At 40.1% G+C, this 24,758-nt stretch overlaps 1 protein-coding gene across 7 annotated transcripts in view; it reads left to right on the plus strand.

The window, feature by feature from the left end:
• ATP8A1 (ATPase phospholipid transporting 8A1) overlaps window positions 1–24,758 on the plus strand; it is a 274,837-nt gene that overhangs the window by 190,622 nt on the left and 59,457 nt on the right. For all 7 annotated transcript variants that reach the window (XM_053577693.1, XM_053577692.1, XM_053577687.1 and 4 more), the window contains one exon: window positions 1,966–2,138. In XM_053577693.1, the coding sequence (XP_053433668.1) occupies window positions 1,966–2,138 (173 nt within the window). The remainder of the gene's footprint in view (window positions 1–1,965; window positions 2,139–24,758) is intronic.

The following is a 24,758-nucleotide window of genomic DNA, read 5'->3' on the forward strand; positions in this document are numbered from 1 at the left end:
GGTTTTTATTATGCCCCAAAGTGAACTCTTCACTGATGGGTTCTTTTATTTGATCCATCAAGATTACCAAGCTACATGTCACCATCTCCCACTAAAATATAGCTTCATGAAATCATGATTAAAGTTACAGAAGCCAATTCCTGGAGTAGCAAGGGATTACAGATGCAGCATTTCCTCCGCTCAGTGACTGGGAATTAAATTTCAATAGCGTTGAGTACTTTTGAAAGAATATCCATAAATTATTTAAATTATAGTCATGGGTTACTGAAGGCTGGAATACATTTCTGAGAAACCCAAGGGGAGGCGCCCTTTCGTGATGGTGCAAACATCACAGTGTCCTCACACACAGATGGGACACCGTCCAGACACCCAGCTACACGGTACAGTCTGTGGCTCCTGGATTACAAACCCGCATGGCATGTCACTGTACTGAATACTTTAGGCAGTTACACTACAACGGTATTTGTATATCTAAACATTTGTAAACATAGATAAGATATAGTAAAAATATGGCATTATTATCTTATGGGGCCACTGTCTTCTATGCAATGTGTTTACCAAGGTTGTTTTGAGGTATGTAGCTATAGATTCCCCCAATTTTTTCCTTAATTTCATGGCAAAGCAGTTTCGACTATTTCAGAAATTAGAATAATGGGTTTCTTGTTTTTCTGCTTTCAGTGAGTGTACAACAACCAAGTCACAATATCTGAATTTGTTAGGTAGAGTCCCTCTTATAGTTGGGTCCTGCACCCAAGTGGTGTGCCCTACACCTCTATCCTGTGCCCTTCCATGAGAACACCCCAAACCCCCATCCCTCATTCTCACACACCCCAACTCAAATTGGAATGAGTTTTTCTCCTATGTGGGTGTGAATTAGATCATCTACTGGCTTCATATTAGTATTGAGCACATTGGATATTTGCTTTTCCATTCTTATGATCTTTACTGAGAAGAATGCATTTCCACTCCATCCAGGTTAATACAAAAGATGTGAACGCACCATCTTTTTATGGCTGAATAGTATTCCATGGTATACACATACCACAGTTTCTTAATCCGTTCCTGACTTGATGGGCATTTAGGTTGTTTCCACATCTCGGTGATTATAAATTGAGCTGCAATAAACAATCTAGTGCATATGTCCTTATGATAATTTTTTTTTCTAACGGGTAGATGCCTCGTAGTGGGATTGAGGGGTCAAATGGGAGGTCTCGTTGGAGTTCTTTCAGGATTCTCTATATTTCTTTACAAAGAGGCTGTATTAGTTTGCAGTCCCACCAACAGTGTAAAAATGTTCCACTCTCTCCACATCTGCGCCAGCATCTGCAACTTTAAGATTTTGTGATCTGGGCTAATCTTACTGGGGTTAGGTGATATCTCAGAGTGGTTTTGATTTGCATTTCCATGGTGGTTAGGGATGATGAGCATCTTTTCTTATGTTTATTATCCTTTCATCTGTCTTCCTCAGAGAAGTTTGTGTTCATGTCTCTTGCCCAGGAATAGATGGGATCGTTTGCTCTGTTATTGTTCATTAATTTGAGTTCTCTATGGATCCTAGTTATCAAGCCTTTGTCAGATTTGTAAGATGCAAATATCTGCTCTCAACAATGGGTTTTTTAAAACAAGAGAATTTACTGAAAATATTTTTGCAGTACTGTGATTGTGTAATTAGAATAATGAACAAAGACTGCAGAGTCACCTGAGGAACAGATGATTTGCAGCCTAATGCCAACTGCGAGGGAGGCAGGTGTGACTTCAGTTGAGTAACTTATTTTTGCTAATAACTTTTGTCCAGCCTCCTCAGGAGCTATTCTGATAATCAGATGAGTGGAGATTTGCAAAAGCAATTTGAAATATAAAAAACATAAAAAATAACTAAATGTACTTGGCAAATACCCTTAAAGCGTCTTAGTAAGACAAACAGGAATACATGTTGATGGCGTGTTTGTGTTTTTAATATTCCAGGGAACACGGGAAACGCTCAGTCGTCACTGCACAACGCTAGGTGATGCTCTTCGGAAAGAGAATGATTTTGCTCTTATAATTGATGGGAAAACCCTCAAGTATGCCTTAACCTTTGGAGTACGACAGTACTTCCTGGACTTAGCTTTGTCATGCAAAGCTGTCATTTGCTGCAGGTAAAATCGCGTTAACATTGCCAGATTTCCGCAAAGAGTGATTTGATCCTAAATTCTTGCTTTTTAAAGTTACCATAAAGTGGCTCAGCGCCCGACGCACAGTGGTTACATACACCGAGACTGGCGGGTTCGAACCTGGCCTGGGCCTGCTAGACAACAATGACAATTGTAACAAAAAACATAGCCGGGCATTGTGGTGGGCATCTGTAGTCCCAGCTACTTGAGAGGCTGAGGGAAGAGATCTGCTTGAGCGCAGGAGTTTGAGGTTGCTGTGAGCTGTGACGCTACGGCACTCTACTGAGGGCAACATAGTGAGACTCTGTCTCTAAATAAATAAATAAATAAGGTTCCATAAAGTTATTCTGTCCACACAGCACTCTACTGAGGGCAACATAGTGAGACTCTGTCTCTAAATAAAAAAAGTTCCATAAAGTTATCCTATCCAGAATTTGTAAGTATTAGCTTACTTATTAATTCATTCAGTCAAGACTCAAGATTCACAGACTGGGATAACATTTTTTCGTAGAGTTTTTGAAAGTGAATCCTAACAATCATTAGTAAGCATTGTTCATAATTAAAATTGACAGGTTTCTTGCCATTTTCTGTGTTTTAAATTGATATTTACCTGCATTTCCATCTGGGGTTATTTCTGGAAGGGTTCAGTTTTAAATTTCTGATCCCATTTCTAGGACTTATTTGGGGGAAATGGAACAATTGAAGGTGCAAACTAAATTATTTTCCAAAGAGCTGGGCATTTTTCTGAGGTTTATTGACTATGCTGCACCTTGTCCCCTAATTTATAATACTGCCTACATCCTAAATTAAAATCTGTTTTAAGATATCACGGCCCAATGTGTAGAATTGCACTTTGTAAACTATGTAGCTCCAGTTTCTTGTCAGAGAATCTCCTCCATCTCTTTATCTGGCTTGTTTAAATTCTGTTTTCCTAAGACCTAAAGTGGGCTCATGAATATGATGAATCTCTTGGTCTCCCTTCTAGTTGCCATGAAACCTAAGAATTTTCCTCTTTGTCATCCACTTGCTGAATCATACCAGCTAGTCAGACTAAATTTCTCAATTTTTTTTTTTTTTGTTTTTTGTTTTTTTTTTTGAGGCAGCGTCTCAAGCTGTCACCCTGGGTAGAGTTCCATTGCATCATCATAGCTCACACCAACCTCCAACTCGGGGGCTTAAGTGATCCTCTTGCCTCGATCTTTCTATGGTTTAGTAGAGACAGGGTCTTGTCTTGTTCAGGCTGGTCTCGAACTCCTGAGCTCAGGCAATCCACCTGCCTCAGCCTCCCAGAGTGCTGGGATTACAGGCATGAGCCACCACCCCCAGCCATAGGTTTCTCTGATTGCTTTTTCTTCTTGGGAGACAGAATGTTGGTAGGGCTTCTGAAGAATTTCTCAAAATCTGTGCTTTTGACATTATCTTTAAAACTGTTCTATTTGCTTTTATCATTTTCTTTAAAAATATATTTACTAATAAAGGAATGTTATGCTTTCTAAACCTTTTTCTTTATTTTGGTCTGGGCTTATTAACTTAAATATCTTGTATATGATATTGTCTCTAAATTTATAATCTATGCCTTATAGATAGTTCATAAATTTTAATTGAAATATACTTTCTGAAATATAATTTAAACCACACTCAATAAGTAAATATCCTTTTATAAGCATCATTTCAGCCTATAAAATTATATCATAATCAGAGAATTAAGTTGCTTATTATTCCCAAGAGTCTAATTACTATAGTCATGTAATTTCTTTTCTGTGGCATATATTAATAAATAATAGTACTATAAAGCTCTTGAACAATATATTATACAGATGTTTAATATTAGTGACAACGAGACTGTGCTTAATCTTGAAAAAAAGAGTTGGAAATTATTTTGACTCTCATTTTTAGTTTGGTATTCTTATGCTTTTTAAAATCTGCTTTTCCAGTGACTTTTCTGAGTTCTTTGCTAATATCTCATCTGAGTGATACTCATGTTCAGCTCGGATACTCTTCCATCATGATAATTTTGTGCCAGATTTGATCATTTAATCACTTTCACTAATGGGTAGGATTGACAGAACATTGCTACAGAGTACAAGAGTGTTAGGATTCTTGGCTCCTATTTAGAAACAGAACACGGAACAGAATACAGAGCTATTTAGACATAAAATGGCCAGTTCGCTTGGGTCAGAGTGTGTTGGGGCACAGGGCTGCGCACACCAAGATGAGTAAGACGCGACACCTGCTTTCTTTCCTGTATCTTCTTGTTTTAAGTCAAATCTCAGTTTGGTTTGGAAGATGTGGGAGGCCGATTTTCATAACTCAGTCACTGCAGCTGAGCCTCATTCTTAGAGCATTGCTTAACACCATACCTCCCACCATTCTTCAAAAAGTTGAACCACAAAATTAAACAATAGCAGAGGGAGAGAAAAACTAGAAAGCACAGTCAAGGGAGAAAGAAAAGGATATGCTCTGTGCTCATAAAATTCCCTCCCAAAATCCTCATTCTGGATATTCACAAGTCACGTGGGCTCTGGGCTCCCCGAGGCCCCGTCCCCAGGAGGAAATCATGCTCTGCTGTGCCCGGGTAGCTCAGCTTTGGAACAGAGCTTCGAAAGACGTGTGTGGCCCCTTCCTCCCTCAGTTCTGTTTTATGCACGTTTCAGGACTACGAAAGTCCCTGTGCAGACACTTGAGTTTTATTTAGAGTTTTAAGAGGTTTTTTCTTAAGTAAAGTATCTTTCCTCAGCTTCTTTTCTTCTAATTATCTTCAAACTCCGTCCTTTCCCGTAGGGACTGGGGTCCAGCTTCTGTCCTGGCTTTGAAAATTGGGGTTTGTGCCTGTGCACCTTCGTGGCTGGTGCCTCTTGGCATTTAAACCACTGGCTCAGACCATCTTCTAGTCATTTTGCAGGCTGACGTCACAGTATAATTTCCATGGTAATGCTTCTATTCCCAGGTAGGGAGAGGTGGGCCGTTCTGTGTCTGGTTCCTCCCAATTAATCCCAAGCATCTGTCCTCATTTCTCAGATGATTACAATCTCCCGGCATCAGGAAATTCTCTATTTCACTCCATTATAAGATAGACGCTCCTGATAAATACTGTTACTTCAAAATACAGTGTGGTACTGTTTCCCACAGTCACTGACGTTCATGCAGGCTTTATGGGTCTTTCTCCCAAATTTAAACTATTTTCCAATCTATTGCTTGTCAGTCTGCACACATGAACACAGCTCAGAATCTGATCCTCCTCTGCAATCTTCTCTTTAGCCAGCCTGGAAGCAGAGGGGAAAGCCTTCCCTTCACGGACAATGAGGCTCTCCACGTGAGTTCCCTCTCCAGGATTACGTCAGCCACTTTCTTCCCTGATAACATCAGCATAACGTTTGCCTCAGTGGCACTAAAGTTAAAAAGATAAGCGTTGTCCCTCAAGAGTCTGCGGCTGAATTGAAAGAAACAGTTGTTCTCAGTCAGTAGACATCACACCTCCCACTTACCACTATTTTCTGAAGAGAATATTCACAGACAGAACTAATCCCCCCACCCCAAATTTATTCAGGGTTTTGGAGTGGTGGTTTTGGTTTACAAAAGTGTAGATTGAATGTTATACCTCAAATACTTTTCTTAAGCATATGAAACCCAAAAAGTAGGATGGAATCTGTTTTTATCAGTCTTAACAATTACTGTATTTTCATAGCTACTGTGCAGCTTTTGCTTTTACCCATGTTTACCTGTGTAACCTGAGGAGCAGGCAACATACATCTGGTTTTAAGGGTAGTTTCTGGTAAGTTTTTCTGGTTTTAAACTCCTCTTTTGCAGGCCTTTCCTTCCTTCGCTTGTTCAGGCCCCACTGATTCTTACCATTTGGTGTGATCTCAGAGGCTTGGAGCACCAACCAGAGCTGTGGACATCTCCAGAAGAAACACACACGCGTGCAAACACATAAAATCCCATGTGCCATTTTAGAGGTTTTACAGAGTAGCTGAAACTCCTTGGACAGATTGGGGGCAGGGGGGAATAAGCTTGCTCTGAGACTCAGAGATTTGTGGACACAGGAAAAGCAGGAGTTATCCTGCGAAGTAACTGTGCACTAGATGAGGCATTCCTGATTGCAGCAACTGATCAACGCGTTATGCCCTGAGGTCTTACAGTTCTGTGTAAATGGTATGAGGGCATTTTATCATAGTCAGGGATTCACAAAATGCACATCCTAGTTCTACCACTCAGGCTGTTTATTTTTTTATGATTATTATTTTTTTTTATTTGGGATTCATTGAGGCTACAAAGAATTAGGTTACACTGATTGCATTTGTTAGATAAGGTCCCTCTTATAATTGTGTCCCGCCCCTAAGAGGTGTGCCATGCACGTGACCACCCACTCCCCTCCTCCTCTCCTCCCCACTTCCACTTGTTCATTCTCCTGTTCCCTGCTCTTGTATTAGCTCATCTGCTGCCTTCATGTTAGGATTGAGTACACTGGATTCTTGCTTCTCCATTCTTGTGATGCTTACTAAGGAGAATATGCTCCACCTCCATCCAGGTTAATACGAAGGATGTAAAGTCTCCATCTTTTTTAGTGGCTGAATAATATTCCATGGTATGCATATACCACAGCTTGTTAATCCCTTCCTGGGCTGGTGGACATTTAGGCTGTTTCCACATTTTGGTGATTATAAATTGAGCTGCGATAAACAGTCTAGTGCAAGTGTCCTTATGATAAAATGATTTTTTTTTCTTCTGCACGGATGCCTAGTAATGGGATTGTAGGGTCAAATGGGAGGTCTATTTTGAGTTCTGTGAGGATTCTCCATACTTCCTTCCAAAAAGGTTGTATTAGTTTTTAGTCCTATCAGCAGTGTAAAAGTGTTCCCTTTTCTTCACATCCACGCCAACATCTGCAGCTTTGAGACTTTGTGATGTGGGCCATTCTCACTGGAGTTAGGTGATATCTCAGGGTAGTTTTAGTTTTCATTTCTTTGATGATCAGGGACAATGGGCATTTTTTCATGTTTGTTAGCCATTCATCTGTCTTCTTTTACTTTGTCACCCTTGGAAGAGTGCCATGGCGTCATAGCTCACAGCAACCTCAAACTCTTGGGCACAAGCAATTGTCTTTCCTCAGCCTCCCATGTAGCTGAGACTACAGGTGCTCACCACAGTGCCTGGCTATTTTCAAAGAAGAGGTCTCACGCTGGCTCAGGCTGATCTCAAACCTATGAGCTTAGGCAGTCCACCTGCCTCAGCCTCCCAGAGTGCTAAGATTACAAGCATGAGCCACCACACCTGACCTGTCTGTCCTCTTTAGAGACAGTTCTATTCATCTGTCTTACCCAGTGATATATGGGATCGTTGGGTCTTTTGTTGATTAATTTGAGTTCTCTGTAGATCCTAGCTACCAAGTTTTGTCCAATTCATAATATACAAATATCTTTTCCCGTTCTGAAGGTTATCTATTTGCTTTGGTTATTGTTGCCTTAGCTGTACAGAAGCTTTTCAGTTTAATTAAGTCCCATTTGTTTATTTTTGTTGTTGCAATTGCCACGGAAGTCTTCTTCATAACATCTTTCCTCAGGCCAATATCTTCAAGTGTTTTCCCAACACTTTCTTCAAGGATTTTTATTGTTTCATACTTTAGATTTAAATCTTTTATCCAAACCCAGGCATATAAGGCTGGTTTAACATACTCAAGTCCATAAACGTAATTCACCATATCAACAGAAACAAAAACAAAGACCATATGATCCTTTCAACAGATGCAGAAAAAGCATTTGATAAAACTCAGCATCCTTTTCTAATTATGAATTTAGGCATAGGTGGCACATTTCTTAATCTGATTGAAGCCATCTACGACAAACCCACAGCTAATATTATACTGAATAGAGTAAAACTGAAAGCTTTTCCACTTAGAAGTGGAATCAGACAAAGCTGTCTTCCGTCACCATTACTATTCAACATAGTGCTGGAAGTTCTAGCCAATACAATTAGGCAAGAAAAGGAAATTTCACAGGCACCCAAATGGGAGCAGAGAATGTCAAACTCTCTTTGCTGATGTATGATCTTATACTTGGAGACTCAACCCCAAAGACTCAACCCCAAGACTTCTGGAAGTGATCAAAAAATACACTAATATCTCAGGATATAAAATCAATGTCCACAAATCAGAAGCCTTTGTATATGCCAGTAATAGCCAAGATGAGAAGTTAATCAAGGACACAACCCCCTTTACCATAGCTTCAACAAAAATGAAATACCTAAGAATATACCTAACAAAAGAGGTGAAGGAACTCTATACAGAAAATTATAACCGTTTCACTAATTTATTGTTGTTGCAGTTTTTGGCTGAAGCCGGATTAGAACCCACGACCTCCAGTATATGGGGCCGGCGCCCTACTCCTTGAGCCATAGGGCTGCCTGTTTCTTCTCTTCTTATGAGGACACCAGTCATATTGAATTGGGCCCCACTCATCTGACCCCTTTTTTAACCTTGATCACCTCTTGAAGAGCCCTGACTCCAAATACAATCACATTCCGTGTACTGGGGATTAAAATGTCAACATACAAATTTGGGAAGGACACGGTTCATAACAGACCACGCTACATGATTATAAACTGAGTAGTCTTACCTCATCAAAGCTACCAGGTATCACCAGAAAGCTTAATGACACATGTTACATATTTACTATCCCACATGTTTTCTGTGAATCTTTTATTCAAGTAGAAGGTTTTAAAATAGAGATTCAAGTACTTAAGACCTTAAGAAAACAATCCCTAAATTGTGGTATATGTACACCATGGAATATTATGCAGCCTTAAAAAAAGATGGAGACTTTACCTCTTTCATGTTTACATGGATGGAGCTGGAACATATTCTTCTTAGTAAAGTGTCTCAAGAATGGAAGAAAAAGTACCCAACATACTCATCCTTATTATGAAACTAATGTAGGACCTTCACATGAAAGCTATAACCCAGTTACAACCTGAGAATAGGGAGAAGGGGTAAAGGGAGGGGAGGGAGGGGGAGGTTGGTGGAGGGAGGGGGATTAATGGGATCACACCTGCAGTGCATCTTACAAGGGAATATGTGAATCCTAATAAATGTGGAATGTAAAGGTCTTAGCAAAATAACTAAGAAAATGCCATGAAAGCTATGTTAACTAGTGTGATGAAAATGTGTCAAACGATCTATGAACCAAGTGTATGGTGCCCCATGATCATATTAATGTACACAGCTATGATTTAATAAAAATTAAAAAAAAGAATTTTGGGCGGCGCCTGTGGCTCAGTCGGTAAGGCGCCGGCCCCATATACCGAGGGTGGCAGGTTCAAACCCGGCCCCAGCCAAACTGCAACCAAAAAATAGCCGGGCGTTGTGGCGGGCGCCTGTAGTCCCAGCTACTCGGGAGGCTGAGGCAAGAGAATTGCTTAAGCCCAGGAGTTGGAGGTTGCTGTGAGCTGTGTGAGGCCACGGCACTCTACCGAGGGCCATAAAGTGAGACTCTGTCTCTACAAAAAAAAAAAAAAAAAGAATTTTACATTTTTTCTATAGTTGTCAGTTTAGTTTAGATATACTTTGAAACTCATGTTCTGTGACAGTTGGTTGGAAATTGGCTTAGAGCCTCCAGCTCTTAGAATGTCTAGTAATCACCAATCTCCTACATAATGTATATACTCGTGTCTTCTGAAAAGCAAAAGTTAAATTGAAATAAGCATTTTTTTTCCTTCTTGCAACATCTCTAATCAAAGTTTAACCCCCTTTTGGGTCATTTTCCCCTTAGTGTTTAAAAAAAAAAAAACAAAGCCCTTCAGTGAGTGTTGTCACCAGGGAGTGGCATTCCAGGCAAAACCTTTCACCTTGTTCCGATCAAGGGAACAAGGGACGCTGGGGACACTGACTACCTTCTGTACGAGTGCATGCAATAAAGGGTCAGGGCAGATCTACTTCTTGAATCTTTGGGGATTGTCTTTAGCTTTAAGAATTTCTTTCAATAAACGTTTTACTTACAAGGTAGTCATAAAACACAAACGAAGCTAATAAATGCTCAACAGACATTCCTTTACAGAAAAAATTTGTGAACACCATTGGATGCCAAGCAGATGTTTGGCTTTGAAAAGACTCACAAACTTGTTAATGAATGTCAACCCTATATTTGCTTCCAAGAAAATATGAATAAGTGTTGGAAACATTGAGAGAATATTTGTTTCATACGTGTACAGCTAAAAGAGGACACACACTGAATAAATTTTATAACTTCATAAAATATCCATATTTTACTGCAGTATCATAATCATCTGTGCAGCCCTCCCCTCTTATTTGCTCTTCTGCCTCTACTGAGTAATGTTTCATAGTCACTTAGCGGGTGTATGGGATCCTGGTAGCCAATTAGGATATGTGTACCACCGTGGAAGTCCATATTTGACAGGAAAATGTCTAAAAATATATGCAAAAATCTAAAGGCTAAAGTATCCCACTATAATTCAACATCACATAAAGTGTGACTCCTCTGAGATAAACCACAAATCACCATCTCCCCAGCTCTAGGACATACAGATGCCCGCCCCCCATCAGAACTGCAGATTATATAATTTGATAGAATAGCATTAACCTGTACTGGACAGTACCTAAGCAGCAGTACACGGCTCAGCGAGTTTCAGAAAGGGCATACCCTCCTGTACTATCTTGATTTCCATCACCATCCTTTTTTGTTTTTTTTTTTTGTTTTTTGGAGACAGTCTCACTTTATATCCTGGGTAGAGTGCTGTGGCATCACAGCTCATAGCAACTTTTCTTTTGTTTTGTTTTTCTATTTTTAGTAGAGATGGGTCCCACTCTTGCTGAGGCTGATCTTGAACTCCTGAGCTCAAGTGATCCACCCACCTTGGCCTCCCACAGTGCTAGGATTACAGGCATGAGCCACTGCACCAGGGCCATTACCACCCACCCATTTTGAATTCTCTCTTCTTTTTTTTTTTTTTTGAGACAGTCTCAAGCTGTTGCTCTGGGTAGAGTGTGGTGGCGTCACAGCTCACAGCAACTTCCAACACTTGGGCTCAAGTGATCCTCTTGCCTCAGTTTTTCTATTTTTAGTAGAGACAGAGTCTTGCTTTTTGCTCAGGCTGGTCACAAACTCTTGAGGTCAAGCAATCCACCCGCCTTGGCCCCCAGAGTGCTGGGGTTACAGGCGTGAGCCACCGCGCCCGGCCTTCTCACATTCATCTTATTTTTCTGTTTTTTGTCGTTCTGATATAAATAAGAATATATACTTTCCACAGCTATGTCCAAATTGTAGATGATTCTTTGCTGTTCAGAAAAGTTGAAATGCAGAGCTCTGGAGCTTTCCACTAACAGCCTCCCTAAAGCTTTGCATAAATCAATAAATCAGCATCCTAATATGTTCTTCAAATAAAAATCTGCCTGATCGATTGCTGAAGTTCCCTGTCAGTTCTGATTTTCAGAGGACACGATTCATGGAACCTACCGTATTTCTCTGATCTGTCAGCCTCCTGATCCATGGGAAAGGGAAGTAACCTTAGTGTGACTGGCTCTTTGTGAACCCATGATGGTTTCCAGCAATTACCTTCTATTTAATAAACCTATCTGAGCCATCCCCGCTTAGGGAAGGTTAAAGAAAGGCTTGCTGTTTTAAGCAGGGGCGGGCAAAGTTTTTCTGTAAAGGGCCAGGTCGTAAATATTTTAGGCCTTGTGGGCCATACCAACTACTCAGCTTTGCCCTTGTATCCGGAAACAGCGCTAGACGTAAGTAAATGATGGGTATGGCTGTGTTCCAGTAAGACTGTAAGCTAAAAACTGGCTGCTGCCTAGAGTTAACCTTGGGAGCCGTCTTCTGCCAACCCCTCTTATAAAGGGTCTGTGGATCATGAATGAACTTGGAGGGCGTTGATTAAGAGAATATTGATGGGGTGGCGCCTGTGGCTCAGTGAGTAGGGCGCCGGCCCCATATGCCGAGGGTGGCGGGTTCAAACCCAACCCCGGCCAAACTGCAACAAAAAAAAAAATAGCCGGGCGTTGTGGCGGGCGCCTGTAGTCCCAGCTACTCGGGAGGCTGAGGCAGGAGAATCGCCTAAGCCCAGGAGTTGGAGGTTGCTGTGAGCTGTGTGACGCCACGGCACTCTACCGAGGGCCATAAAGTGAGACTCTGTCTCTACAAAAAAAAAAAAAAAAGAGAATATTGATGGCATTCACCCCAAGTTACCCTAGTCCCTCCAAGGAAAGTAATTTCCAGACTGTTCTTTTTCTTTTCTCAAAAACTGAGACGTGGGCGGTGCCTGTGGCTCAAGGAGTAGGGCACCGGTCCCATATGCCAGAGGTGGCGGGTTCAAACCTAGCCCCGGCCAAAAACCACCAAAAATAAATAAATAAATAAATAAATACATCATCTTGTTTCACTCTTACTATAGCCCATAAGGAAGGGACTATGATTGACTCTGATTTCAAAATAAGGAAAGTGAAACTCAGAGAGGTTGCTAGTGTGTTTAAGGCTGCCCAGCCTAGGATGGACATGGTGGCTCAAGCCTGTAATCCTAGCACTCTGGGAAGCCAAGGTGAGTGAATTGCTTCAGCTCACGAGTTCGAGACCAGCCTGAGCAAGACCCCTCTCTAAAAAAGAAAAAAAAAAAAAACTGAGACGTTTGCGCAGCTCTCCTCACCTGGCATGAGAGTCCCCTTTCTCCATGATTCTTCAAAAATGATTGACATTCTTTCTGCGGTGCCAGTTCCACAGTCCAGTGGCCGTTAAGTTTCTCCGGGCCATTGGGTCCAAGAAAACCCCTTAAAATATGGATATTTCCACAAGTCAATTTATTTTAAAATGAGGTATCAATTCATATTTACACATCACAGCAGGAGGGACATGAGGAACCTGCTTTGTCGCTGCACTGCCTTCCCTGTGTTCTGGGGGAAGTCCCACGAGGGAGCTGGAGGACTTGCCAGCAAAGGAATCAGGGATCCCTGAGCGGGAACCGTCCTAGAGCCTTGAACTAAAGCAAGTTCTTTTTTGATTTTCATATATTATTTTTGTTTATGTGCTTTATCTCTAGTCTCATTTTCTTTATTTTACCTTAGAAAAAATTCTCAAGTGTGTTCCCATCCATCTGCCATACTTATTTGTATGTATGCGAATCTATGAAAAATGTATATTATATGATATGTGTGTACTGAAGTGAGAGAGAAAGGCTTATATTGATATTCTAGTATAATTTTTTTTTTTTTTTTTGGAGACAGAATCTAACTATGTCACCTCAGATACAGTGCTGTGGTGTCAGCTCACAACAATGTCAAACTCTTGGGCTCAAGCAATCCTCTAGCCTAAGCCTCCCAAATAGGTAGAACTGTAGGCACCTGCCACAATACAGCTAGTTTTTCTATTTTTAGTAGAGACAGGTTCTCTCTCTCTTGCTCAGGCTGAACTCAAACTCCTGAGCTCAGGCAACCCATCTGCCTTGGCCTCTCAGAGTGCTAGAATTATAGGCATGAACCACCACACCCGGCCTACTAGTATAAATTGTTTGTCCTTTTCATTTTTCTACACGTTTTTAAGACATATCCATGTCATTATATGTAGAGTAAGTTTATTCTTGTCACCACTTACTATTACACTAATGCACATAAATCATTTTCTTTCTTCCTTCTCATGATAGCCACAGAGGTTGCTTCAATCTTGGCCACCAGGGGGAGTACTGCAATGACTGTCTATTCTATGTCCCCATGAAATAGTTTTTCTGAATACCTAGAAAAACTAGAGACAGAGAGAGGAAGGTGAATGCTTGGCTAAGGAGTATATGCATATTTTATTTTTATCAGAATTTCTGCATTGCTCCAAACAGCCACACTAGTATGCACTCCCAGGTTCACGGAAGAGGGCTGCTGTAGAAATGAAGAACACAGGATCCCTCCCCGCTTCAAACCATTTACTAAAATAGCCCCCTATGGATTAAAGATCTACATGGAAAGCACAAAGCCATAAAGTCTATATCCCTACCTTAACTAACACTTGCCACTCCTGCGTTTATCACTTTGCCAATTGAATGCTTGTAAAATGACCCCTTGTTGCTCTGATTTCCATTTCTCTGATGACAGGGAGGTTGAGCATCTCCTCACCTGAGTATTTACTTCTGTACGTTTCTGCTTTTGAGGTTCATTCATTCATTCAGGGATTCATTCATCCAACGGATGTTTTTTGAGCACCTGCTCTGGGCCAGTAACCTTTATAAACTGGAAACAGAGAGGTGAACAACAGGGAAAAATAGTCCCCAGCTCCACGTTGTAGCTGTTGTTCAATAAAATCAATAAATATGCACATAAATAATCAAAAGTAATAATTGCTCTGTGTGTGTGTGAGTGGTGGCAATTAATAGGCATCAGGCAGACATAAAGTCAATGGTTAATGTTGCTGTGAAGAAGATGAAGAGTAGAGTCGGGAAAGAGACCCTGAGCTGTATATTGGGTTTTCTGTCTTTTTTTCTTCTTGTAAATGAGAATTCTTCGTATATTCTGGATGTTGATTTTCATTGATTATAAATGTGGCAAATATCTTCTAGTCTGACTCCTTCAATCTGCCTGTCGTGTCCTTCTTTAAACAGAAATCATTGACTTTGACAAAGTCAAACTCCATTGATTTTTCCCTTTATAGCTTTTTGGATAATAAGGACCTCCCACTCACAAAGATACGCTTCCTGCATTTTCTTCTGTTAACTTTATGGCTTTGTGCTTTCCACGTAGACCTTTAATCCATAGGGGGTTATCTTAGTAAATGGTATGAAGGGGGAGGGATCCTGTGTTCTTCATTTCTGCACTGTGAGCAAGTTCCCCCAAGGCCACTTACTAGACAGTGCACTCTCTCCCTCTGCCAGTGATGCCTCGAGTACTGTGGCCTGCATGCTCTGGGCCACACCCTCAGAGTCTGGCTCCCCCTCTTAGTAGCTGAGGGACAAGTTACTCCCCTAGCTTCTGCTTTTTTCCCTCTTTGAAACAGAGATAAAAATTGTTCTCGGCGGTGCCCGTATCTCAGCAAGTAGGGCACCAGCCATATACACCAAGGCTGGCAGGTTCAAACCCAGCCTGGGCCTGCCAGACAACAATGACAACTGCAACAACAAAATAGCCAGACGTTCTGGTGGGCACCTGTAGTCCCAGCTACTTGGGAAGCTGAGGCAAGGGAATCACTTAAGCCCAAGAGTTTGAGGTTGCTGTGAGCTGTGACATCACAGCACTCTACACAGGGCGACATAGTGAGACTCTGTCTCAAAAAAAAAAAAAAATTCGTTCTCATAAAGTGATGAGGAATGCCTGAGTCAGTACATGGTGCCTATTATTAAAACATTTTCTTTTAGATAGCTTTCCTCTCAGAGGAAAAGTCCAGTTAGATTATCATCTATAAAGATTCCTCTCTGGCCATTAATCACCTATGGCCTGTTTGTGTCCTCAAGTCTTTTTTTTATATATACTAAAATTTCTAATGTGGCTCACTTTTGTTTCCTATGCGCCTTGTCTTTTTTTTCTTTTTTCTTCCCAAATCTTTGTGTTCGACCCTCTGTATAACATAATGGTTACTAATGCTGTGCCTGAATCCACACTGCTTGGGGTTGAATCCTAGCTTTACCACTTTACCTTATTTAAGTGATATAGTCTCTCTGTGCCTCGGTTTCCTCATTTGGAAAATGACAATAATAGTAACTTATCTCACAGGGTTGTTCTGAAAATTGAATGTGTTAAAATTAGCAAAGAGCTTAGAACATGGCAGATACAAATAAACTTTATATTAGCTGTTACGATAGTTGGATCTCTTTTAGACACCATATTGCCAGATCTTTTTGTTTTAGTCTAACCAAAGAATCCCTGTTAATCAATGAATTTAACCCATTCGTATTTATTATGATTGCTATATTAGACCTCATTTCTTCCCTTTTATTTTGTTTTCCATTTATTGTGCTATTTGTTTCTTTTTTCTCTCCCTTTCACTGTCTAGATTAGATTTTCTTATGCCAGTTTGAAAGTTTTGCACTCTATGTCTGGCTTTTTCTAAAGTTTTGATCACCATCTTTGTGCTTATCTTTCTCTTCAAATATTTACATGTATTAGTATGTCTTCTTTTCGCCCCTTCGCCATAAAGAGCTAAGAACTGAAGATAGTAATTCAGTGATTTTATATGTCCATCCAGTATCAGTCTGATCTTGCTTCTTTGTAAGTAATCTCCCTTTTCTCTCTAGAAGCTTTTAGAAAATTTTCTTATTGTAACCATGTGTATCAAACTGTGATTTTCTTATCTATGTTTTTAGCACTGTGCATCCTTTCAATCCAAGGACATATATGCTTTTTCTGAAAAGTTAGTAATCATTATTTTTCCTATTTGTCTTCTTGTTCTCTTTTCAGATTCCCTGTAGTCACCTGTATTTCTCTGTTTCTTTTCATTTTCTCATACTCTTTCCTTTGACTTTCTGATATTTTCTGAGACAGGCTTTTGATTTGAACTGCCAGGCTGCATCATATTGACTATTCAGTTCATCATTGGATTCTTTATTTCGGCAGTTGTATTTTTATATGAATATTTTCAGTTGGTTCTTTATCATAACTGCTTCTTCTGGTTTTATGTTTCTTTAAGGTTGTTTATGAATGCTTCTTTTAAATTCTTGTTGTATCTGTTTTTACTAACTATGTTCTTGTAAGTTCTTATATTTCTTCTGTGCTTATGAGTCTCTCCAGTCCTAGAAATTTTCCTCAAAAGACCATTTTTCCTGGACATTAATGTCCTTTGGGGGGAAGGGTGAAAAATCTAGGTTCTAACTAGGTAAATTTGGAGACAAGGCTCAATCTGAATTTAATGAGTCTGCATTTCCCCCTATGTCCTTTACATAAGCACTGCTCTGGTTAGAGGCAGCCACATTCCAGTGGAATTCCCTGAGCCAGGTGACATTCAGGAGTCTGTCAGCATAACAGTTTTATTGGTACCTGTCTCTGCCAAACTACTATGCCCTCAGGTTGACCAGAAAGTTCTAACTTTTCCTGTTCAAAGGACTGGGGTGGCAAATGTTCCTACAGTATTAGCTTCAGACCACTCGGGATTTACTCCTGGAATTGGGGTATTTCATTTTTTCAGCATGTCATTTTGGGGACTTTGAGTTTGCACAAGTCTCAAGCCCAAGCCAAAGTTTACAGTTGCAATGAGAGAGAAGCCCGTAGTTGCATGAAGCCCTCTTACTGACACCTGGGAGCCTGGAATCACACGGGGCACCCTGAGGGGCAGTACAGAGAGCCCATGTGTGTGTTGTTCTGTGTCCCTGGCACACCACTGTTTTCCTCCATGCTGTTCTGACAAATTTTCACCACTGCCTAGTTTCCCACAGGTTTCTCACAGATTTTGTTACTTGACGATTATGACCCTGAAATATACTAACCTCCCTTTTTTGACTCCTGGAATCTTCCAGGGTTGTATTCCTGTTTCTGTCAATACCTCATGTTACCAATTGTTCCATCTTCTACTAGGTCTTTTGAAGAAGAGCAGTCCTCATTAACATTTTTTGAAACTGCTTCTACCATGCTCTTTTTTTTTTTAATCACAAAAGCTTTTAATATCTCCTGTTGCCAACTATGACCTTAAAATTTTCTTATTGTGGCATGCAGACACCCCCTGTCATTCTGAATATACCCACTTTCCTTTGAAGAAGTAGATGTTTCTTTTCTACCTAACATTTTTTTAACATTTATTTGTTTATTTATTTGCAGGGTTTTGTTTTGTTTTTGTTTTTCTTTTTCGGCCAGGGCTGGGTTTGAACCCACCACCTCTGGAACATGGGGCGGGCGCCCTACTCCTTTGAGCCACAGGCGCCGCCCTACCTAATAATTTTTTACCCATCTTTCCCATCCATGGGAAAAGGCCTAGAGAACCCAGGATCTTTACAGAGTTCTCTTATACTCTAAGTACCAAGAAGATTAAACAGACTTTGCTTCTTTTTTTTTCTTTCTATTTTTATTTTAGGTTAATATGAGGGTACAGATGCTCAGGCTACACTGTTTACATTTCTAAGGGGTAAAGTTCAAGTTGAAGTTGAGTGCTTCACCCAGGGGTGTGCTGTGTACCCTTAGGTTGTGGTTGTGCCTGTTAGGTGAGAGCTTACCAGTCCTCTTCCTCCCCTCCCCTCCTCCCCTCTTCTTCCCCATTTGATTATAATTGTGTTTTTCTCTCCAGTGGGTGTGTAGTAGCAAACAGTCAAAAATGAGTAAGGGTTGTAATGTTAGTATCCTAGCATAATGCGATGAATTTCCTTTTTTTATAAAATTTCCATTTATTTCGTTCCGCTGACATTTTTATATCTGCTATGTACTAAGTACAATATTAGGTTTACCATAACTAGATTCTTTTTTTAAAGAAAATGGAAAGCAGCATTGTGGACAAACTGTGCTTCCCAGTGTGAATTCTACGATAACAATTTCTACTGTGAGTTTTCTTTTTAGTGCCTTTGATAAAGTATGTTTGCCAATTAGTAGTTCGGGGCATACACACACACACACCTCTGTAATATGTATAGAGATTCAAATACATAGGTTCAATATGAACAATCTCTTTTTTTTTTTTTTTGAGACAGAGTCTTACTCTGTCACCCTGGATAGAATGCTAGAATGCCATGGCATCATAGCTCATAGCAACCTCAAACTCAAACTCTTGAGGCAATCCTCTTGCCTCAGCCTCCCCAGTAGCTGGAACTACAAGCATGTGTCACAATGCCCAGCTAGTTTTTCTTTTATTAGAGATGCGGTCTCACTCCTGCTCAGGCTGGTCTCAATCTCCTGAGCTCAAACAATCCGCTGGCCACGCCTCCCTTGGATTATAGGCGTGAGTCACCACACCCAGCCAACAGTCTCTATTTAAAATATCACCTGACTTATTGAAACAGAAGGCAGTAGTAGTTTACCTTTAACAAGAGAAGTTTTATATCTAAAATCCATGGTAGGAAGGGACTCACTTTTGAAGTTGCTTTATTTTGTGTCCCGTGGAAAGGCCATCTGTATTTTATTCCTGTAGACTTGGTCCCTATAATATAAGTTCTCTTGAATGGCTGTGGCTACACAGTGTGTTGGCAGATGACAGCGCGGGAGGCTGGGAGAGCACTCACTTCTCAGTCCTTTGAATAGCATCATCCTCTCACCTGGAACTTGTTGACTGTTTCATTATGTACCTTATGCTCAGTATCATTTTTAGAATATGCTATACAAGCTGCTGTCTTCATTCCAGTAATAAACTGATGATGATTTTCTAGAAGTTACAATATTTATGTAATTTGATGTATGTGACACAGACCTTTTTTTGCTATATTTTAATACCTTCTGAATTTAAAACTTTAGAAATGAACCTAACACAATTTAGTTCATAAAAAATTCAAGTAAGGTCGTCTAAGTTAGATTTTTCCCTCTTTCTGTAATTTATTAGTCAACAGAATGTGACTCAGTGGGAAATAGACTGATACAGCAGAGATCTTAGGAAGTTTGTGGAAAGGAAAGCACAGCAGATTCCCTCTCCAGGGATCTGGAGCTCTAGAGAGTTATTGGAAATAGACCTCAAGTTTAGCAAAAGCTGGGGCTTGGTCACCATATAAAACACATCGAGATAACTAAGAAATACTATATTCCTCTATGCTCTTCTAAAAATTTTTTGTAGATTCACCTTCTAAAAGCAGCTTTATAACTTTTAAGTTTACAGTGTCTTTGAGATAATGTCGTATTATTGGTATAATTTTAAGTGTAGCTCTAAGAATTTTTTAGGTTTTTAACCCCAAAGCACAATCCAGTAAGATAAATTATTGTACTCTCTTTGGCTACGTATTTCTTTTAAAAAATCCTTGAAATTTTTTTGTTTTTGTTTTTGTTTTTTGTTTTTTGTTTGTTTGTTTGTTTGTTTGTTTTTGAGACTGAGTCTCACTCTGTCACCATGGATAGAGTGCCATGGCATCATTGTAGTTCACAGCAACCTCAGACTCCTGGGTTAAGCAGTCCTCTTGCCTCAGCCTCCCAAGTAGCTAGGACTACAGGCATGTACCACCATGCTCAGCTAGGTTTTTTTTATTATTATTATTTTTAGTAGAGACGTGGTCTCACTCTTGCTCAGGCTGATCTCAAACTCCTGAGCTCAGGCAATCCACCCACCTCGGCCTCACAGAGTGCTGGGATTACAGGAGTGAGCCATTGTACCAGGCCAAATCTTTCTTTATTATATGTGTGTGTGTGTATACACACATATGTAATCTTTATTCATACTTTATTCAGAGAGGTAATTCCTTTAGCTAATCCCAAAAGAGTACAAAACAAGACTTATAAACGATGGACCACCTCAACATGTATACTTCTTAGCTTCAATGGTAAAAATTTCCAGTGCTCTGATCTAATGTTCACCGGGCAGTGAGAGTTACTACATGGCAAATAAGCAAAGTCATGAACAACATGTGCAAAAACTACAGCCAAAATAATATTTGAAAAGCATACTGTGCTCCATGCACTTCTAGGCAGTGTCAAAAAGTACCACCCTCTGTCTGCGGAGCCCTGGGAGAGAAGTGGACCTTGACGGTACATGCTGGATATGTAGTCCCTTTCTGCACAGACTTAATTCTCCAGAAGAAAAAGCAACAGTGGAAGAGAAGAGAACTTGGATCATTTAAATCCTGATGCAGCCACACAAGTGGTTTAAAAACAGAAAAACCCAAGAGAAGGAAATCAGTGCTTTTATGATGTTTCCATACATTGGGTCATGACTATACTTGTAAAATTTAGGCTCTAGATATTTTCAGCCATGGCTGTGTGGTTTTGGATGGACATTGGGAAGAATTAACTCGTGCAGTAGGGTTATTTAGACTATTACGAAAATGGCACCAAAATAGAAGCAAGTATACAAAAGTCAGGAAAAATAAATGGTAAGAGGAGTAAGGAATCTTTCAAGAGGTAGAAACACACCAATAGGAAGGAATATATTGCGGAGAACTTTGCTTGTGAAATTAATGAAATGTAACATGTGCCGTTTCTTTCCCCTGAAGTGAACTCTCCTCTCCTGGTCAAGGCCAAGTCAGGTCCTAACTAGTCAAGGAGGCCTCTTGTGGGCCTCTGCTCATTTCTGAAATTATTAAGTACCAGCAATCGTATCAAAACATTTGATGCTACACTCATTTTTAAAGTCTATTTTGTTTTTGCTATCTTATAACCTCTTTGTAGCAAGAAACAATTTTTGGGATTGGATGCTGTAAAAATAGTAAAAGACACTTTCGACCAACTTCAGCTTTGCAGACCTTCCTCCCCGTCAGCCCCGCCTCCTCCTGGGGCACGTGGTGTGCTGTGCACAGAGCCCGGACACTCTTTGCTGTACCCAGGCACAGGCTTTTGCTTCTGAGTTGACTTAGATATTTCCAAGTTGACTTAGATATTGCCTGTATCACTTAATTAAATATTTCATAAGTCATTGAAATCATCTAGTAAAGATTGTTGCTAGGAAAACTGGATAGAGTGCTGTCTAGAAAGACTTTACGAGTTGCTAAGACAATGGCTGTTGCGTTTGGGTACGTAAACAAACGAGACGGAATCATCACATTCTGGTCTCCGCTTTAGTGAGAAGAACCACACTCTGCCACACGAGTTAATCTCTGGGAGATTTCTGCACAAAAATAGGCAGAAATTTCAAATAGCAGACCGCTGTGCAGAGTGAGGCTCTTTGCCCTGCATCACAGTGTTATACATTTATATTCTGAGTTAAATGTTTTAAGAATGTATGTTTTATGAATTTGCACTTGGATCTGACTTATTTGTTTAGCAGCTAAACTACTATTCAGTATTTCAAACCATGAGATACAGTTCAGTATTTCAAACCATGTATGTTTTATTTTTTATGAATTTGCACTTAGATCTTCTTTGTTTAGCAGTTAAACTGCTATTCAGCATTGCAAACCATGAGATAGAAGGGCTTCCACTGTGTCTTAAAGTTTCTGCCAAGCCGGGTGTTTACTTTTAGGTTGGTACTGGAAGCAGATGCCCTTGCTAGTAGCACTTACAGTGTAGTTGGGGGGATGTCTCTCACTTTATTATCGTCTTTTGTTTTTTTAAGTGGGCATTGTTCTTGCTAAGGGTATTCTTGCTCTTTGTTCTTAAGACCAAAGTTAACCCCACCTACAAATTAGGGTGAAAATCCTCAGCCAAGCTTTCAAAAGAGAAAAGCAGCGGTTGGTTATAATCACCACAAAGAAGGAAAACTAAATTTAATCCAGCTCTTTCCAGTGCTTCTTTAAATCACTGATATTAGAGAACCATGCAGATATTTCTCATTTATTACAGGTCTAGATTATGAAAAAAGCACCATCTTTTTCCTAGTTCCATTGATCCAGCAGTGTGACTTCATACTGTACTGATACTGTTAGCCCAGGGAATTTGATCGTGTTTTTCAAATGCTTCTCTCTTTTCATGCCACTTCCATTTGCTTTCTAGAATGTTCCATGGTGAGCATTCTTTTAATGTCATCCACAGTCCATGTTTAAACCGTGGCCGATAGCCAGTAGACTTACCAATTTATATTAGCCTGTTAAGAAAAATTAAATGAAATGTGAAAATGAAGTGAAAATTGCTTCCCAAAATACGGAGGCTGACAGTGAAGTAGCCCGTTAATGGGTTGACACCCATTCATTCCCTTCCTGAACGCACAGTCGTGGCATTTTGTGCAATTGCCAGGCTCTGAAAGGAAATCCCAAGAAAAGATTAAAAATAATTATCTCGTGTAGCAACCATTTATGGAGTATCTGTTGTGAATTAGGCACAAGGAGTACAAAGAGGAGAAGACCAGTTCACCGTGCAAGCAACTCACCGTCTCCAGTGCAGTGACGCAACCTGCAAAGAAAAACCAGGCTTGCTCTGGCTGAAGCAGTTCAGAAGCGTGGGGGTGGGGTGGGGACCTCCCGAAGGCACATATTTGTTCAGAGTATCCACTGCTCGGACTTTCCTGATGGAATAATCAGGGAAATACACAAAAATGTATTAATTCTTTTAGAGTAATGATCTTCCATCTCATTTATTTTTTTATTTTTAACTATCAAATTAATATAAGGGTACAATTAGGTTACATTGTTTGTATTTGTTAGGTCAAGTCCAAGTTGTAGTGGACTTGGACTTTACTAAAAGTAAAGTAGTAGCCCTGCCATGATCTTCTTTTTTAAGTAGAATAATAAGGGATTTATCAGCTGTTTCAGCAGATATGTCTTAGATAGCTGTGCCATTTATATAAAGAATTTAGCTCTGGCGTATTTTCCTTTTCTATTAACATTATATGTGTTTAGTCATTTCTTACTACTTAATTACTCTCATAATAGTTTTTTCTTGTTTGTTTGAGACAGAGTCTCACTATGCTGCCCTCAGTAGAGTGCTGTGGCATCATAGCTTACAGCAACCCCTAACTCTTGGGCTTAAGCGATTCCTTGCCTTAGCCTCCCAAGTAGCTGGGACTACAGGCACCCACCACAAGGCCCGGCTATTTTTTTGTTGTAGTTGTCATTGTTGTTTAGCTGGCCCGGGCTGCGTTCGAACCCACCGGCCTCGGTATGTGTGGCTGGCACCGTAACCACTCTGGTATGGGCGCCCAGCCATCTCTTAATAGTTTTTGGGCCAATTTATTGTATAGTCTTCCTGTCTTTATAATTACGAGTATGCTATGCAGTGGTTCTCAACCTTCCTAATGCCTTCTAATGCTGCGACCCTTTAATACAGTTCCTCATGTTGTGGTGACCCCCAACCATAAAATTATTTTCGTTGCTACTTCTTATCAGTAATTTTGCTACTGTTACACATCATAATGTAAACATCTGATATGCAGGATGTATTTTCATTGTTACCAAGGGGTCACAACTCACAGGTTGAGAACGCTGCTATGGAGGATACTATGTGTATTAAGTTAATTATGCCAATGCTGTCATTGAATTAAATGAATACTGTCATTGAACACCTCTGTCATTATCTTGGGGTTTTTTTCTTAAATGACTTTAAAAGTCTCTGAAAAGTTCCTTCAAATGTAATACCACATATGATTTTAGTGTAGACGGTGTCTTCTGTTCCTGACCCACATTTGTCGGAGAGGTTGCTTAATGTCTATTTGGCCATTAGTGGCTTTGGAAGAATATGAAGCCCAGGAACTATAATCAAACACCTGCTATTTACTTGGTAGAGATTTACCTTGGTGTCTGAGACTAGGTTGAGAGATCAGCTAATTCCCAGTTTATTGAAGTGGAGTGTTAAGTTGTTTTAAGCAATGTAGTACATTCTCTAAGACCACCCTGCTGAAGCTCAAAACTTTCACCTTCCAGGTACTATAGGATTCACTTAGTGTTTAGACTGTTATTCAGGAGTCTTTATGACATTCTTTGTAACTCAGAAGTGAAGAATTAGAAATGCTTGATGTTATTTGTTAGGAAGTGGTGGAATTTCTGACCTCAAGTGTTCTTCCTTGAACAAATTAATGTAAACATCCCGGTTAGCTGTACTTAATAAAGCATTGCAACACTTGTTTTCTTTTTTCACCTAGGGGTTTGCTTCTGAGACTTTCCTTTTTTTTTAATATTCCCTTAACTTGGCAGAACTAAACATTTGCAAAG

Source organism: Nycticebus coucang, chromosome 23 (genome assembly GCF_027406575.1).
Source record: "Nycticebus coucang isolate mNycCou1 chromosome 23, mNycCou1.pri, whole genome shotgun sequence".
NCBI lineage: Eukaryota > Metazoa > Chordata > Mammalia > Primates > Lorisidae > Nycticebus > Nycticebus coucang.